This window comes from Sus scrofa, chromosome 8, assembly GCF_000003025.6.
Source record: "Sus scrofa isolate TJ Tabasco breed Duroc chromosome 8, Sscrofa11.1, whole genome shotgun sequence".
In the NCBI taxonomy this organism is placed as follows: Eukaryota; Metazoa; Chordata; class Mammalia; order Artiodactyla; family Suidae; genus Sus; species Sus scrofa.
This window is the reverse complement of record NC_010450.4, coordinates 134,910,344-134,928,407: the sequence shown is the minus strand read 5'-3', so window position 1 is coordinate 134,928,407 and position 18,064 is coordinate 134,910,344. Positions and strand designations below refer to the sequence as shown.

The window sequence follows — 18,064 nt, the reverse complement described above, 5'->3', positions numbered from 1 at the left end:
TTAAGGATCCCACATTGCCGCAAGCTGTGGTATAGGTCGCAGACGCGGCTCCGATCCCGCATTGCTATGGCTGTGGTGTAGGCTGGCAGCTGCAGCTCCGATTTGACCCCTAGCCTGAGAACTTCCATATGCTGCAGGTGTGGCCCTAAAAAGAAGAAGAAAAGCAACCCACATGCAGAAGGGACACACTAATGAACATGTAATGACCCTAATAATTGGGCCTTTATGGTGTGCAGGCCAGGCCTTTGCTTCTCATCCCTGTGAGAAGGTGCCTTTATCCTGGTTTCCAGGTGAAAAGGTGGAAGCTCTGGGATGGGTTGTTGAGGGTCATGGGGCAGAAAATGGCAGAGTCGGGTTTTGAACTGATTTGATAAAATGTATGTATTTATTTATTTGTTGTTGTGTTTTGTTTTTTAGGCAAGAGATACATTTATTAAGATAGGATGCTTGTGAGAGATGCAGGCGAGCAGACAAGGAGGCTCTGCTAAAATTTTTTTTAAATGGTGAAAGTTGACAAGCCTGTAGAATGGTGGGAGGAGGCCTGGACCTGGAGTCCCAGCCCTGCCACTTCTGAAATCCCATAACTGAGTCTTAACAACCCAGCATTCTGCTTGCCTCATCCCTAATCAGAGAGGATAAAGGTAGCTCAGTGAACTTATTAGTTCAGTGAAAATTACTTTTCTCTGAACTCCATTTTATTTTTTTATATTTAAAATCATTATTTTAAAAGTTCTAGGACAAATGTCTCGCCTATGCTATAGCCACAGCTACGCCAGATCGGAGCCATGTCTGTGACCTATACCACAGCTCACAGCAATGCCAGATCCTTAACCCACTGAGCGAGGTCAGGGATCGAACCTGCGTCCCCATGGATACTAGTCAGATTCGTTTCTCCTTAGCCATGGTGGGAACTCCTGGATATTTTTTAGAAGTTACTTTCCACGGAGGGTTATGACAACATGCTAGCTCTATTCCTCAGGTTGTACAGTTCATCCTTGAGCCTGTCTTACACCCAGTGTTTGGGCTATGAGTTTTGGGGTGAGGAGTAGAATAAAGTGGTTTGGTAAAAAGTGTGATCAGGGAGGAGGCTCTCGTTGTGGGTTAAGGATCTGGTGTTGCTGCAGCTGTGGTGTAGGTTGAAGCCATGGCTTGGATTCGGTCCCTGGCCCGGGATCTTCCCTATGTCAGAGCGTGGCCATTTAAAAAAATTGTGATCACTACAGAAAAACTGCTTTAATCACCCAGACAGGAGTGCACAACTTATTATAGAATTGCTTCTAATTTTAAGGAAGACATGCTGAAGTTGTTGTGTATCTGGTCCCCTTTCTTCTCTGTACAGGTTTAAATAAAACTCCTGTGTCTCATTCGTGTCCAATACGCTGTGAACTTTTAGACAGAGGTGGGGCAAACTACGGGCCTGTAGGCCAAATGTGGCCCACCATCTAGTTTTTGTAAATAAAGTTTTATTGGAACACAGCCATGGTTATTCACTTATGTATTAGCTGTGGCTGCCTTTGTGCCAAAACAGCAGAGTCCAGGAGTTTTGATAGGGATTGGCTGGCTTGCAAAGCCTGAAGTATTTACTCTTCGGCCTGTGATAGGAAGAGTTTACCAACCTCTGCTTTAGGGGAAAGGAGGGAGGAAGCTGTAGTAAATTTACTCTGTAAAGTTCACTCTGAAAGTGATGCTTATAAAGACTGAAATAACAGGAACATACTTATGATAAAGTAAATAAACCTTATGGAAGTTCCTGCTGTGGTGCGGTGTGTTAAAAATCCAACTATAGCAGCTCAGGTTGCTTCGGAGGTGCGGGTTCAGTCCCTGGCCCAGCCCAGCAGGTTAAAGGATCTGGCATTTATGCAGCTGTGGCTTGGGTCCCAGCTGTGGCTTGGACTCAATACCTAGCCCCGAGAACTTCCATGGGTGTGGCCATTAAAAAAAAAAAGGTAAAACTTACATATCACGTTTATTCAAGTTGTAGAATCTTTATAATTCAGCCTAATATTTTAAGATTATCTTTTCATCCTAAAAGACAATATGAGGGAGTTCCTGTTATGGCTCAGTGGGTAAAGAAACTGACTCATATCCATGAGGATTTGGGTTTGATCCTTGGCCTCACTCAGTGGGTAAAGGATCCGGCTTTGCTGCATGCTGAGGCACAAGTCACAAATGTGGCTCTGATCTGGGTTGCTGTGGCTGTGGTGTAGGCCTGTAGCTACAGCTCCGTTTCAGTCTCTAGCCTGGGAACTTGCATGTGCTTCTGGTGAGGCCCTAAAAAGACACACACAAAAATAGCAGATAATGTGATTATTATAGAAAAATAATATAAATGTATGTAAAGGGGAAATCAGGGGCCCCTTCTGTACTCTTACCCCACTCCAATAATACTGCCTAGAGACCTTTTTAAGGTTGGCCTGGATACTTTGAAACTTTATTTTTTTGTGTGTACTTTTAAAAACAAAATAGCATGAATTTCTACATGCTGTTCTATAAAATAGTGGCCATTTTTCAAGGTTTAGTATTAACCATCATTTGTAATTGCAGGCAGTACAGACCCCAGAAGGGAGGCATCTGTGTTGCCAATCATACCTCCCCAATAGACGTTTTGATCTTGACAACGGATGGATGCTACGCTATGGTAAGGACAGCTCATTGATACATCAAGTTAGTTGCAATGCTTTGTGGATTGTTCAAACTTTTAGTTTGTTTTGCCACAGCCTAGAAAGTTAGTTTTATATTAGAAAGTGACTGGGTTAGGGGTTCCCGTTGCAGCTCCGTGAAAGCCAATCTGACTAGTGTTCATGAGGATGCGGGTTTGATCGTTCAGTGGGTTAAGGATCCCTCGTTGCTATGGCTGTGGTGTAGGCCGGCAGCTGCAGCTCTGATTCAGCCCCTAGCCTGGGAACTTCCGTATGCCACAGGTGGGGCCCTATAAAGCAAAAAAATAAATAAATAGATACATGGAAAGAAAGTGACTGGATTAAACCACTGTAGCTGTGTAAGTTAGGTAATATATTTACATGAGGAATATTTAGTGCGAGAAAAAGAAAGAAAATTGTCATGATGTTTACGGAGTTAAGAAATTAACTTAGTGAAATGCAGACCTGTTTGACCAAGTTGATGCCATCTTGTTTCTAAAATCCCTGCCATGGCGTTCCCGTCGTGGTGCAGTGGTTAAGGAATCTGACTAGGAACCATGAGGTTGCAGGTTGGATCCCTGGTCTTGCTCAGTGGGTTAAGGATCCGGCGTTGCTGTGGCCGTGGTGTAGGTCAGCGGCTACAGCTCTGATTCGACCCCTATCCTGGGAACCTCCATATGCCGTGGGAGCGGCCCTAGAAAAGGCAAAAGTAAATAAATAAATAAAATAAAATCCCTGCCATGTTTAATAACACTTTGAGACGTTCAAGTCTTCCTGCTTTGAGCTGTACAAATCCCTCATCAGCCAATTAGTTTTGTCTTCCTTCAGGGAGCTGTATGCAGTTAAAAAAACAAAACCTGGCTCTTTAATGACCGTCAAGCAGAAAAGGCAAATATTTATGCCACATTGCCTTTCTCATTTCTTGCCTACAGCCCCCAAATAAAAGAAAATAAAACCCCTCAGCAAACCACAAAGCCGACAGTAAAATCAAACACTTCAGAAGACCTTTTTTTTTTTTTTTTTTTTTTTTTTTGTCTTTTTGCCATTTTCTTGGGCCACTCTCCCGGCATATGGAGGTTCCCAGGCTAGGGGTCGAATCCGAGCTGTAGCCGCCAACCTACACCACGGCCACAGCAACGCGGGATCTGAGCCGCATCTGCGACCTACACCACAGCTCACGGCAATGCAGGATGCTTAAGCCACTGAGCAAGACCAGGGATCGAACCGGCAACCTCATGGTTCCTAGTCAGATTCATTAACCACTGAGCCATGATGGGAACTCCCAGAAGACCTTTTGGTGGCATTTCTGGCTTTTTTTTTTCCTCCAACTTGAAGCAGCTTTTCTCTCCCCCTGAAGAACTTGTCAAGATTTCCTTCCTCTCTTTTGCATGTGTGTTAGGTAGACTTTGGCGACCCCTAAAGCTGTCCTTCCTGCATGGCGGTAATGCACGCCCCGCGCCGGCGTGTGGAAGAGAGTGGGGGGCGAGGGCTCCTGGGCATCTTCTTTCCCTACCGCATCGTCATGGCTTGGCCTTCAGAGAGAACAGAGGGGTTTTATTTCACTTGTCCGCTCCAGTGACTGATAAGTCCTGGTCTGACGTGCTTTTCTGGGAAGACATTGAAGGGAGCTTTTGAAAATTTATTTATTTATGTGATATTGAGGAATAGTGGATATTCCATTTATGGTTATTATAAAATATTGGCTCTGTTTCCTGGGTTGCACAATAAATCCTTGTAGCTTATTTTATTTTGTTGGTAGTGGTTTTACCTCCTGGTCTCCTGCTCCTACTGACAGTCACCCTCGGGTGCGCGTTTCTGGGGAGGCCTTTGAAGGGAGCACTGTGGATTTAAGCCTCTGCTGCAGTAGCAGAGTGGGGAGCGTAGTTGACTGTCTGCGGGTTACATAGTCACTGAGGGAGGTTTGAAGACCTTTGTGAAAACTCCTAACTTATGGCCAGGCATTTAATCTAAGATATAAATTCAGTTATCTAACTCTTGGGCAACCACATTTTAATATTGTGAAATATCTCTAAATTGTGGGGCTCTTTCTGAATCTAAGGAAGCTTTTACCACCTCTCTGAAAAGACTTACGGGAATTGATCGCTCTTAACCTTTTTGTGCATGTGTGTGTGTGTTTGCCATTTCTAGGGCCGCTCCCGCGGCATGTGGAGGTTCCCAGGCTAGGGGTCGAATGGGAGCTGTAGCCGCCGGCCAACGCCAGAGCCACAGCAACGCGGGATCCCAGCTGAGTCTGCCACCTACACCACAGCTCACGGCAGCGCCGGATCGTTAACCCACTGAGCAAGGCCAGGGATGGAACCCGCAACCTCATGGTTCCTAGGCGGATTCGTTAACCACTGCGCCACGACGGGAACTCCAGTCAGCTAGATTTAAATCAGGGGCCATAGAGGGCGGAAGTGGGAGTAACTGTCCAGCTGAGCTGTAGAGGTCACATTTGTCCCCTTTTGGCTAAACATAAACTATGTATCTGAAGAACATTCAATATCTCTTCTTAGTGGCTTTTTTTCCTCCTAAGACCTCTACTTTATTTATTTATTTATTTTTGTCTTTTTGCCAATTCTAGGGCCGCTCCCTCGGCATATGGAGGTTCCCAGGCTAGGGGTGTAGCTCGAATCGGAGCTGTAGCCACCAGCCTACGCCAGAGCCACAGCAACGCTGGATCTGAGCCGAGTCTGCAACCTACACCACAGCTCATGGCAATGCCGGATCGTTAACCCACTGAGCAAGGGCAGGGACCGAACCCGCAACCTCATGGTTTCTAGTCGGATTCGTTAACCACTGCGCCACGACGGGAACTCCTACTTTATTTTTTTTAATTTGGAAATATTTTCTAATTTACGGGGAAATTGTAATAATGTTACCTAAGGACGTCCACATGCCCTTTAGCCACATCACCTATTGGTAACATTTGCCCCATTTGCTTTATCATTTGCATTCTCGTATGCTGTGTTCTCTCTCTACATAAAAAATGTGTGTCAAATGTTTATATTTCATATGGATGTATAGTACTAATACAGTATTGGAAATCTGAGTCTGTAACAATTCGTTCAGATCATCGAGGTTTTTCTTACTTCCCCAGGCTGTATTTGAAACGCCCCCTCTTCCTGGAGAATACCCTGTTTCGCAACTTTGTCAACATGCTTCCTCATTTTCTCAATCCTGTAACGCATCTAAAATCCTATAATGCTTCAGAATGCTTCATCCCAGAGTTCCCATCATAGCTCAGTGGAAACGAATCTGACTAGTCCCCATGAGGACACAGGTTCAATCCCTGGCCTCGTTCAGTGGGCTGCGGATCCGGCATTGCCATGGGCTGTGGTGTAGGCCACAGTTGCAGCTTGCATCTGGCATTGCTGTAGCTGTGGAGTATGCCAGCTGCTGCTGCTGTGATTGGACCCCTAGCCTGGGAATGTCCATGTGTCACCAGTGCAGCTCGAGAAAGACAAAAAAAAAAAAAAAAAAAAAAAAAGATTGTTTCATCTGTTGTACTACACACAAAAAAAAATGTTGTCAAAAAGAATTCAGGGTATTTTACAGTCCTTCTTGGTACCTGACCTGGGATGGAGGAGCTGTGGTCTAATACTGTCTCAGTAAATTTTCTTGGATTTTTCTTTCCTCCTTCAGTGTTGTTGTTTTGTTCATTTAAGTTCGCTTTTAGTTTGCTAGTCTCATGCTTGGTGGCTTATTTTTTGAATTTGTAAAAGGACATTAACATTCTTCTGTTGTCAAAATTAAACAAAAAAGCTGTATTCATTGAAGTATCACTCCTCCCATGTTCATCCTGCCCCATTCCCTCCTATCCTCGTGGGTTTCCAGCCTCACTGGTTTGGGTTATTTTTTCTTTTTCTAGAAATATGTATGTGTATATTTCCCTTTCTAACTCAGAAGGTAGTGCTGCTATATTTGCTGTTGTGCAATTTGCTTAACAGTATCTCCCGAAAGATGACTTAACCTTGTCTCCTGGATTTCACCCCTTATCGGCCATAGAGATCAACCTTGTTCTTTTCCTCGCTGCATAGTACGCGGTCCATTGTGCACCGTCGTGTGTTCATCTAAGTTCCTACATTTGAACATTCAGATATTTTCCATTATCCCACAGTTAGAAATCATGCTGCAATTAAAATCTTATGGGAGTTCCCTTGTGGCACAGTGGGTTAAGGATCTGGTGGTGTCACTACAGTGGCTCAGGTTGCTGCTGTGGCGTGGGTTTGATCCCTGCCCTGGGAACTTCCACATGCTGTGGGCATGGCCAAAAGCAAACAAAGGAAAAAATCTTTTGTAGGGAGTTCCCGTTGTGACTGAGTGGTTAACAAATCCGACTAGGAACTGTGAGGTTGCAGGTTTGATCCCTGGCCTTGCTCAGTGGGTTAAGGATCTCTCTTTGCCGAGAGCTGTGGTGTAGGTCGCAGATGCGGCTCAGATCCCATGTTGCTGTGGCTGTGGCGTAGGCCGGCGGCTGCAGCTTCAATTAGACCCCTAGCCTGGGAACCTCCGTATGCCTCGGGAGTGGCCCAAGAAATGGCAAAAAGACAAAAACAAAAACCTTTTGCATATATGTTTTCATTTTGTTGGAAGTGTATCTTTGGGGTAAATTTCTATAAGTGGAATTGAATTGAAGGGTCAATGTGTATGTAATTGGATAAATGTTGCCGGTTTTCTTTCTGTGGGTGTTTTAAACTCCTCATCCGAAGCCAGGTATTAGAGGGCCTATTTCCCACAGCCTGGGCTCAGAGTGCATTGTCAGGCTTTTGAATCTTTGTCAGTCTGATGGATCTGAAAGCATATCTCGGTCTAATTTTAATTTCCATTTCCCTTACCTTGACCAAGTCAAAGGACTTCTACTTTTTAAAGTGAGAGTAAAGCTATGTAACCACCTATCTCCCAATTCAGAGGTGCTTCTAAAGAACATGTGCTTGTATTGGCCACTTGTGTCCTTTGAATAGATGAAGAACCATGGTCAGTAGAGGAGGAAGAACACTCTTTTCTCTGAGTGGGACATAGGAACTTTTTTTTTTTTTAATGGTTTTCTTTGGAAGCTATGCCTTTACATTTTCCCCTTTTCTCGTGGTCTTTGTAGGTTGGCCAGGTTCACGGTGGCTTGATGGGAATTATTCAGAGAGCTATGGTCAAGGCTTGTCCACATGTCTGGTTCGAACGTTCAGAAATGAAAGACCGACACCTGGTTACTAAGAGGTAAGCAGTGGCATACTCGATATCTCTTGGGACTTAAAATCTTTTGTCTCAGCCTTCCTACCAAGGAGAGCAAAGCAGTACTGAGGTTTAAGACTAAAATGGGGAGTTCTTGCTGTGGCTCAGCGGGTTAAGAACCTGACTAGTATCCATAGGATGCAGGTTTCATCCCTGGCCTCGCTCAGTGGGTTAAGGATCTGGCATTGCCGTGAGCTGTGGTGTAGGTTGCAAATGTGGCTCGGATCCCACACTGCTGTGGCTGTGGTGTAGGCCAACAGCTGTAGCTGTGATTAAGACCCCTAGCCTGGGAACCTCCATATGCCGCAGGTTCGGCCCTAAAATGAAAAAACAAACAAACAAACAAACAAAAAACGAAAACATCTGGAGCTCTATTTGTGATTGGCCTTTTCCGATGAATCACTGTCTTTAAAAAGTTGGATTTTAAAAAGTTTTACTTCTGTAGTCATAGCAGGGTGCATGATGAGATGAGAAGGCTCATTCTTTACATTGCTGTGACTTAAGTCACCGAAGTTTTTAAAGTTAAAAATTACTACCTTGAAGGTTAAATCATTGGTAACTGTTGGCTGAATAAACAGATGATTAATTACGTGTTTGCTGAATGACCATCATCACTTAAACTGATCTAGAGACAGACAGAGCCAATGCTCCGTGTGGAGCAGCAGAAGGAACTTCTGGGATGTGGGGAAGGCATAAGCTTCCAGGAACCTTCGTTTGGAAATGGCTTTTTGCCCGAGGCCTTTAATTGAAGGCAGTCTGGTCGTCGCTTCTGTAAAGATGAAGGTGGGCCAAGCTTTTAAGAGTGAAATGAAAGTGCTGCTGAAATGTGTTCAAGGTTAGAAAGCCATGCTCCCTCTCAAGATTGATTGGTGATTACTCTGGCCGGTGTAATCCCCTCTCAGCTCTACCAGCTGCCAGTGAGCAGTTGGGAGTGTCGGGCTGGCTGCAAGGAGGACACGACCTCGGCCTGGAAGACCTCCAGGCTCAGCTTTACGGTGCACGTTTCAGAGGAAAGCTCAGCCTGACTCACGTAAGAAGCCGTCTTGTGCTGAACGGCATAAGGCCGACGGGTCCAGCAACCCGTATTCCCGAGTTTCAGATGAGGAAGTAAAAGTACCAGGAGACAGGCACATGGTTCGTGCCACAGGGCCCAGAGTTCATTTCACATACCTGCTTCATCATCTTCTTTTTTTTCTGTCTTTTGCCTTTCGTCTTTTTTTAGGGCTGCTCCCTCGGCATACGGAGGTTCCCAGGCTAGGGGTCTAATCGGAGCTGTAGCCGCCGGCCTACACCACAGCCACAGCAATGCTGGATCCTTAACCCACTGAGGGAGCCCAGGGATGGAACCCCCAACCTCATGGTTCCCAGTCAGATTTGTTTCCACTGCACCACAACGGGAACTCCCTGCTTCATCTTTTTTTTTAAGTGTAGGCAGCAGGCACTGAAAATCACTCACTTTGAGATGCGAGAAATTGAAACAGTGTACTTATCATAATGCTTTTTGGGAAAGGGACCAAACTGAGTCTATTTCTCTTACTTATATCATTTCTTTTCTCCTATTGCTTTACAGTCTATTTGTGTTAATAGAGAATACCAAAGAGGACCCCCACCTCTTTCTCTTTAAAGGCAGAATTTTGATCCTTTTTTTTTCCTTCACAGACTAAAAGAACATATTGCTGATAAGAAAAAATTACCCATATTAATCTTTCCTGAAGGTAAGAAGGGGGATGCGTAGCAAGCTGTAGTTGATAACAAAAAGTACCAAGTGTGTGGGGAGCTGGCTTTCTTAGTCCAGATCTCTGCTGTCCTGTAGGAATGGAAGGGCCTCTGAGCTAGTCATTCCCTGTTTTCTTTTGAGATTTGATGGAAGTCATGGTACCTTTTTGATCTTAGAAGTTGTTTCTGGGTAATGAACTTGGAAAGGTACTGACCATAATTTTTTAAAGGGCCTTATTTTAAATGTATTGAAATTGTCACCCATTGTGGAGTAATTGTATCTTTAGAGTATTCATTAAAGTAAAAGTTCATTACCAAATATGCTTAGGGAGTTCCCTGGTGGCTTAGTGGGTTAAGGACCTCCTGTTGTTGCTGCTGTGGCACAGGTTCAATCCCTGGCCCTGGAACTTGCACATGCTGCAGCCAAAAAAAAAAAAAAAATGCTTAACACTGTTGAATTACTCTTTAAGCAGAAATTGATTTGTGAATGATAGCGAAACGTCTAAAATTTTGATGTGGTAAATATTTTATATCAAAATAATTCCTTTAAAAAATTAGTTTAGGAGTTCTTGCTGTGGCACAGTGTGTTAAAAATCCAACTGCGCCAGCTCGGGTTACTGCAGAGGAGTAGGTTCAATCCCTGGCCTGGCACAGTGGGTTAAAGAATTTGGCATTGCTGCAGGTGAGGCACAGGTCACAGCTGTGACTCATATTCAGTCCCTGGCCTGGATCTTCCATATGCCTCAGGGCAGCCATTAATTAAATAAAAATTAAAAAAAATAAGAAACTAGTGTAAAAATGGACTTCTTTTAAAAGTATTCACACGCACACCCCTCCCCCCCCCACCGTTTTCCTGCAGGAACTTGCATCAACAATACTTCAGTAATGATGTTTAAAAAGGGAAGCTTTGAAATTGGAGGAACCATACATCCAGTTGCAATTAAGGTAAAATGGATTATTTGCCCCCACGCCCCCAAAGGGGGCAGTACATGGTAGCTTTATCTCGCTGTGATCTCCAACTTCCCCAGGAGTCCCTGTGTGTGCTTTTGTTTAGATTCACCCTGTGTTTGCCTTTGCCCCACTTCCTGGATCACTTCTCTCTCCTGATGTGCATGTAGAGATGTCGGTGGGGGGACTGGGTGGCAGAGTACTGAGGACACAGTGATGAACAAAACAGAAACTGTTCCCACCCTCACCCACCTTCCAGTCAAGCGGGGGACAGGTGTTTAGGGTCACGTCCATAACCTGTCTGTTTCAGTGCTCTCTGGCTCTTGTCAGAGGCGCTGGCTGGCCTGCCTTATTCTGTGCATCATTTCTGATGAGCGAAATTGCTCTCTTTTTCTTAGGGTCTGATGGTGATGGTTGGCCTGTCATCCATTGACATGGGTGAGAGGAGCCGCCACCGAATTACTAACTGGCATGCGTTTCCTCTCTCTCTTCTCAGTATAATCCTCAGTTCGGTGACGCATTTTGGAACAGTAGTAAGTTCAGCATGGTGAGCTACCTGCTTCGAGTGATGACCAGCTGGGCCATTGTCTGTGACGTATGGTACATGCCTCCCATGACCAGAGAGGTATTCCATAGATAACAGCTGGTCTTTGGTGCTTTATCTAGCCAGGCGAAGGCAAGAAAACCTTTACCTGCAAACATGGGTGTCTCCCTTCCTCACGTCAGCTGGAGGTGGACTTTCTGCTTTCCCAGCAAATGAGTCATTACAGAAAAGAGTAGCTATCTCTTTTCAAAATCAAGCTGGTTTTATATTCACAGACTCTTTTCTGTAGTAGTTTGTACAATTGCTGTTGGTTTATTGAACCTATAGATATTGTGGAATGTCATATCTTGAATAAGACTGATAAAGCCCATCATAAATATGTATACATGTGATAAAAAATTAAATAATACAGCACTGCTTTTCCTGGATAGACAAAATGATAATTGATGTGATTCAGACTAGAGCATATCTGAGCAAAAATGTGAATTGTGTCTTTTAAAACAAATCTAAATGACTGTGAGACACTTGAAAGCATTATTTGAAAACTCTGTCTCAGGATGTTCTTGTATTTTTTTTTTTCCCCAGGAAGGAGAAGATGCAGTCCGTTTTGCTAACAGGGTTAAGTCTGCTATTGCTGTACAAGGAGGATTGACTGAGCTTCCCTGGTAAGAAATTTTTCATAAGTACTGTCACTTTCTTTAAATTAAAAAAACCCAAGTGTTTAATAATGTCATGTGTTATACTGGGTAGCTGGAGGTTTAGCTGACACCGACAGTGGTTTATAGAGCACAGTGATGGCTTAAATGAGAGAATTGTATCCCCCTCACTTAAGCATAGGCAGTCTAGCTGGTATAACAGCCCACTCTGTGTTGGTTGGTCCATCGTCCTCAGTGTGCTTCTGTTTTATGATCCAAGATGGACCTGCTCTACCAGCGAGTACAGCAAAATACCTCACAGGGAGAAACTAAAACAAGAAGGATGCACACGTGTCTTTAAGAGCACAGGCTGGAAGCTGGTCAGGCCCCTCCACTTGTAGCTGTTGACTAGAACTCAAGCCATGTGCTAAGACCTGGCTGCAAAGGAGGCTGGGAAATGTAGTTTTTGTCCAGCTATGTGTCCAGCTAAAATTGAGGGTCCTTTCACTGAAAAAGGAAGTGAGAATGGATTTGGGCATGGGGCGTGGACCCTGGGAGGCAAGGGGAAATTTACAGGTGTGTTCATATGTAACTCTGGCTATAACTAGAGTAAAGAAAACTTAAAAAACTTGACAGGAAAGAAGTGAAATGTCTTATATACTTAAAATACCTAAATATGGATATCTTCGGCTTTAGTTTTTTATTTCTTTGAGGAAGAGTGAATGTAGGTGAGAGTATGAGTCTGCTCAGGATTTGATAACAATTTATCATAGACTGAGTGGCTTAAACAATAGAAATTTATTTTGTCACAGCTCTGAAGACTGGATGCTCTCTGGTGTGGGTTTTTGTTTGTTTGGGGTTTTTTGGTTGTTGTTTTTATGGCTGTACCTCTGGCATTTGGAAGTTCCAGGCCAGGGATTGAATCTGAGCTGCATCTGTGACCTACACCACAGCTGTGGCAACATCAGATCCTTTAACCCACTGTGCCAGGCTGGGGATCGAACCCACACCTCCACAGGAATCCTAGCCACTGCAGTTAGATTCTTAGCCCACAGTGCTACAGGGGGGATTCTTTTTTTCTGGCTGCATTTGCAGCATGTGGAAGTTCCTGGGCCAGGGATGGTGTGTCTTCTTGTATGGATACTATTTCCATCTTGAAAGCCCAACCCTGATAACCTCATCAAACCTAATTAGCTCTCAAAGGCCCCAGCTCCAAGTACCATATGACTGGGGGTCAGGGCTTCAGCATATGAAATTTGAGGGGCACACAGACATTTAGTCTGTGTCAGTAAGGGTTAAATATACCTATGTTATAAAGGGAGATTAAATTCTTTTTGTGTGTGTGATTTTTAGGCCGTCCCCCGCCCCCGCATACAGAGGTTCCCAGGCTAGGGGTTGAATCAGAGCCACAGCTGCCGGCCTACACTACAACCACAGCAACTCGGGATCCAAGCTTGTTTGCAACCTACACCACAGCTCACGGCAACACCGGATCCTTAACCCACTGAGTGAGGCCAAGGATCAAACCTGTGTCCTCATGAATACTAGTCAGGTTTGTTACCCCTGAGCCACAACAGGAACTCTAAATAAATAATATTTAAAAATTAAAAAAAAAGAATTAAGATGTGCGGCCATCAGAGGGGATGGGGTAACACTTGAAGTCACAGGTGCTTAGGGCAGCACAGGGTTCACTGGGGCTTGGGAAGGAGGACGGAGTACAAACGAGGTCAGGATGCTCAAACAAATCTGGCTGTGAATTTCACTTTACTTCGTGGAATTTTCCTACAGCTGACCCCTGGAAGACTTGTGGACCGAAGTCTGTCTTTAGCCCGAGGACTTCCTGGCGGGCTGTGTCTTAGTTTTGACTCTAGAGGCCAGAACAGTGCAGTGGGCTCAAGCAGGGGTGTGCTTGTAGGTGAAGCTCTTGATGGCATTGAGTTCACTGACTAACCTATGATCCGTTCATCATCATTAGAGAGTGCTTAGTAGACACTCGTGCTCAGCTGGGTTAAAATTAAACAGTATGAAATGAGCAAGTTCAGGGTCTGTGCCCTCTTAGGAGTTAAAATCTAAAACCCTGGATTAGGAGTGAGCTAGTGGCCCTGAGAGCCTAGCTGTCTTCCAGCTCTTCCCGCCTCCTCCTCTGTGTGGTCCAAAGAAGGGGAGGCACGCAGAGCCCTTGTAACCAGGCGGGACTCTGTGGTCACCACACTGGAGAGAAAGATTCACAGGCTCTGAATTAAGGAGTCCTGCGTACGTAGACACTATTACTGGCTGAATGCAATTTAGGTTTTTGTTGCTTGTTTTATTCCGAGTCTGTTTTGGAATATGGAAGATTATAAATACTTGAAAGAGGACTTCCTGTTGTGGCTCAGTGGTTAACGAATCCGACTGGGAACCATGAGGTTGTGGGTTCGATCCCTGGCTTTGCTCAGTGGGTCAAGGATGCGGCGTTGCTGTGAGCTGTGGTGTAGGCCAGCAGCTGCAGCTCCGATTTGACCCCTAACCTGGGAATCTCCATATGCCACAGGTGTGGCCCTAGAAAAGGAAAATAAGTAAATAAATAAACACCTGAAAGATAGTGCTTTGAATGAAAACGTGATGTGATAGACGTAAGATTAGATTTGAATGACTTTTTTTTTTTTTTTTTTTGTCTTAAAAAGACAAAAATTTTAGGGCTGCACCCTAAACCTATGGAGGTTCCCCAGCTGGGGGTCTAGCCGTTGCTGCCGGCCTTTGCCACAGTCACAGCAATGCGGGATCCAAGCCACATCTGCGGCCTACACCACAGCTCACGGGAACACTGGATCCCCAACCCGCTGGGCAAGGCCAGGGATCGAACCACAACCCCATGGTTCCTAGTCGGATTCGTTAACCACCGAGCCACGATGGGAATGCCAGTAGATAAGCCTTTTAAATCACTGCTAGGAGGACCTTTTCCTTATTTGTGTTCCTGTCCTCAGGGATGGAGGTCTGAAGAGAGCCAAGGTGAAGGACACCTTTAAGGAAGAGCAGCAGAAGAATTACAGCAAGATGATCGTGGGCAATGGATCTGTCACCTCCGAACTGGACTGAACGCCCGCGGGGCTTTCCAGAGCCAGTCCTTGGAAAAGGAATGTGCCGGGGTTGGGGGGAGCAGGATGGGCCTCGCTTGGTTTTACCGTCTTTGTTTTTATTGTTAGTCTTTTCTACTGGGGGATGATTGTCTCTGCCTCTTTACGCCAGAGGCAGAACCCAAGGTGCCCTTTTGGCTTTTGTTGTTGTTAGAGCATTAGCCTCCGGAGCTGTAAGGCCGTTGACTGAGTTTAAACAGATGCTGCCTTTTGTAAAACTTGATGGTGTCTTGTGGATTGAATGAAATCTTTTATTGGGGCAGGCAGTGGGAAGTGCCTCTAAAACACTTTTACTGCTGGTTGTGTCTGGCACTCATTGATAGGGTGAGCCTCACAAGAGTACCCCAGACTCTTTGCTCACAGCCAGCGTGCTGAGCCCTGTCCTCCCACCCGCTTCAGCCACTGACACCGGGATCACAGGGCCCTCCCAGGTTGCTGTCAGGGTTTTGTGCCACGCAAGGTTGAAAAGAAAGGACAGCTTTGCGGCCACTTGATTGGAAAGTCGAAAGGAAACGTAAATGTTTTTAACTAGCTCTTTAGAAAAAACATACTATTTGAACTTTGCCAAAGAAAAGCGAGTCTGAGTTAACTGTGTATGCACATTTGTGTGTTGGCAACTTGCAGATAAACCTATGTCAGCCAGCGGTGGGCGTAAAGTTTTTAGTTTTCCTTGTTTGTATGCTAAAGATCTATACCTAAGGCCTTTCCCATCTACTGATTTGTTTGATCTTGTAACCAAACCTATTTTCAAATGGGAGGAGCCTTTTATAATGACAACAGATTATACCGACTCAAGCGGGAGTAAGAACAAGGGAGTGAGGCGTGGGGCTCCCCCCTCCCCCGCCCTTTGCTGTTTATTTCAGGACTTTCCCAGTTTCTGCAGCCGGAAAATAAGGGTAGAATTACTTTTTGGAAACTGAGCCTTAACCTTTTAAAGGGGACAGTAAGTGTTTCCCGACTCGACTCCGTAGCGTAAGCGACGTCTGATGCCCATATGATACCATCGGGGTGTTATGTCTTCAGGTAACCATCTACAAAATGTGAAACTGTCTTACAGTCGAATATAAATAAAGTCTATATTTCTAACCGTGTCGCATTGTTTTCCCTGCACCTCTACCCTCTGCTGATCTTAAGTAGCTGAAATTCTTTCATTGCCAACAAGGGTCATTTGTTTTTCAATTCAGTGCCATAGTTCGATTTTATTGGACTGGAACAGCTGGGAAATGAGAAACATAAACCGCTGCTTTTGGTTTGTTTTTTCTTCTTTTTTAGCCTAGTTGCCTGGACTCTGACCCTGTGGACTCCGTCTTGGGCAAAGGCACAGACTTCACTTCTTTTGCAGGTGATCCCAGGAGCTCTGCCTTAACTGACCGTGTGCACAGGTAGGTCTGCCACAGCACTGTCAGCGTGTATTCTTCTCCAGCTAGATGGAGTCGACCCCAAAGGAAAAGTTACGAACAGGTGACCTCCACGGTCAGCTGCTCTTCTCCTCTCACGCCCCTTCCATCTTTTCCCTTCTTGCTTTACGCTTCCCCCCATGCAGACTCTTCTGGGAGTGAGCTTGACCGAAAATCAGCAAATCCAAATACGCATGTCGGGGTGACTCTTTGTCTTATTTTTTTGGCAGAAGATTTCTTTTTTTCTTTTTACTTTTTGTAGTCAATATAGCTTGAATTAATAAATCCATTTTGTTAGTTAGGTCAGTTCTCAAAAAAGCCGATAGAACAACCAACAGTTGTTTTCTTTGGATGTCCTAGTATGTATCTTTCCAGGGGCACTGTGAAAGCAGTAATGCTATCGCGTAGTCACTGGAAGACCTACTGCCGTTTGAGTTGGAACCTTTGTCTTGGAGGTCTTTCACGTTGTTTCAGGAATTGCCATGTTACTGAAAACATGGTTTTAGAAAGCAAATACTGCTCAGATTTATCTTACGCTCCCCAGAACTCCTCTTCTGGATTTACTCTTCCTAATATTATTTTTATACTGACTTTAAAAATACTGTGCCCAGGAGTTCTTGTCATGGCTCAGTGGTTAACGAACCAACTAGCATCCATGAGGACGCGGGTTCGATCCCTGGCCTCGCTCAGTGGGGTAAGGATCCAGCATTGCCATGAGCTGTGGTGTAGTTTGCAGACCTGGCTCAGATCCCGAGTTGCCGTGGTTCTGGCGTAGGCCGGTGGCTACAGCTCCGGTTCGACCCCTAGCCTGGGAACCTCCATATGCTGTGGGTGTGGCCCAAAAAGACAAAAAAATGAACAAATACTGTGCCCAGAGCTTGGTATTCCCAAGTCTTCTGTAACTGTGTTGGGATATCAAGGGTAGGCAGAATTTGGTAGAAAAAATTCTGTTAGATAAGCCTTAGATAAATGCACAAATTCATTCACTGAAACTTGAGGTCGCCTTTTTTTATTCCTACTCTTTGTCTTGGTAACGTTTATAGACATCAGGTTTCAGGAATGCCAAGAGTTCCTGAAATGTCCTGGCACATCCTGAGACTGGATGAGCAGTCGCGTCTGAATCAGCAGATACGGGCAGAGGATAGGGAGTGGCCTTGGACCCCAGCCTGGTGCACACAGTGGTGAGGACAGTTGTCTTGTAAGAGCAGACTTTCCAGGGTCTCTTCAACTTGGTCTGGGCGGTTTGCCGTTTTGCATTAAGTGCATGTGCTGCCTTGGGGCATATTCTTTGGCTGTCTGAACGGAGATGAAAAGGGTCTTGGTTTCCCATGACTGAGATGATGTGCTGCTCTCCTAAGGCCGCCGCTTGACCTCAGTTGCCCTCAGTCCTTTCTGAAATGTGGCACTTCCTCAAATGTGCTCTTGCAGATCTAACCTGCTTTCTTGCTGTGGCATCTCAGTAGCTTGTGATGGGGAGTGGGATGGGAGATCTGGGATTGGTACTGAAAACTAGAGGCCCCTTTAGGAACTTGACAAAAGCTATGTGCTTGCGGTTTTGTTTTGTTTTTTTTTTTTTTTTTTTTTTTTTTTGCTTTTTAGGGCCACACTTGCGGCATATGGAGGTTCCCAGGCTAGTGTTTGAATTGGAGCTACAGCTGCCGGCCTACACCACAGCCCAGCAGTGTAGGATCTGAGACAAGTCTGTGACCTGCACCACAGTTCACAGAAACACCGGATCCTTAACCCACTGAGCGAGACCAAGGGTGGAACCCGTAACGTCATGGTAACTAGTCGGATTTGTTTCCACTGAGCCACAATGGGAACTCTATTTATTTTTTTTTTA

At 45.0% G+C, this 18,064-nt stretch overlaps 1 protein-coding gene and 1 long non-coding RNA gene across 6 annotated transcripts in view; both read left to right on the top strand.

Annotated features, from left to right (window-relative positions):
• The window catches only part of GPAT3 (glycerol-3-phosphate acyltransferase 3), an 89,648-nt gene extending 73,733 nt beyond the window's left edge, over nt 1–15,915 (top strand). For all 5 annotated transcript variants that reach the window (XM_003129347.5, XM_021101801.1, XM_021101799.1 and 2 more), the window contains 7 exons: nt 2,545–2,638; nt 7,738–7,853; nt 9,528–9,583; nt 10,444–10,529; nt 11,029–11,157; nt 11,662–11,741; nt 14,675–15,915. In XM_003129347.5, coding sequence (XP_003129395.1) covers nt 2,545–2,638; nt 7,738–7,853; nt 9,528–9,583; nt 10,444–10,529; nt 11,029–11,157; nt 11,662–11,741; nt 14,675–14,786 — 673 coding nt within the window. In that variant the 3' untranslated portion in view covers nt 14,787–15,915. The remainder of the gene's footprint in view (nt 1–2,544; nt 2,639–7,737; nt 7,854–9,527; nt 9,584–10,443; nt 10,530–11,028; nt 11,158–11,661; nt 11,742–14,674) is intronic.
• The window catches only part of LOC106507813, a 34,208-nt gene continuing 33,181 nt past the window's right edge, over nt 17,038–18,064 (top strand). The window contains exon 1 of the long non-coding RNA XR_002346883.1: nt 17,038–17,402. This is a non-coding gene — a long non-coding RNA (uncharacterized LOC106507813). The remainder of the gene's footprint in view (nt 17,403–18,064) is intronic.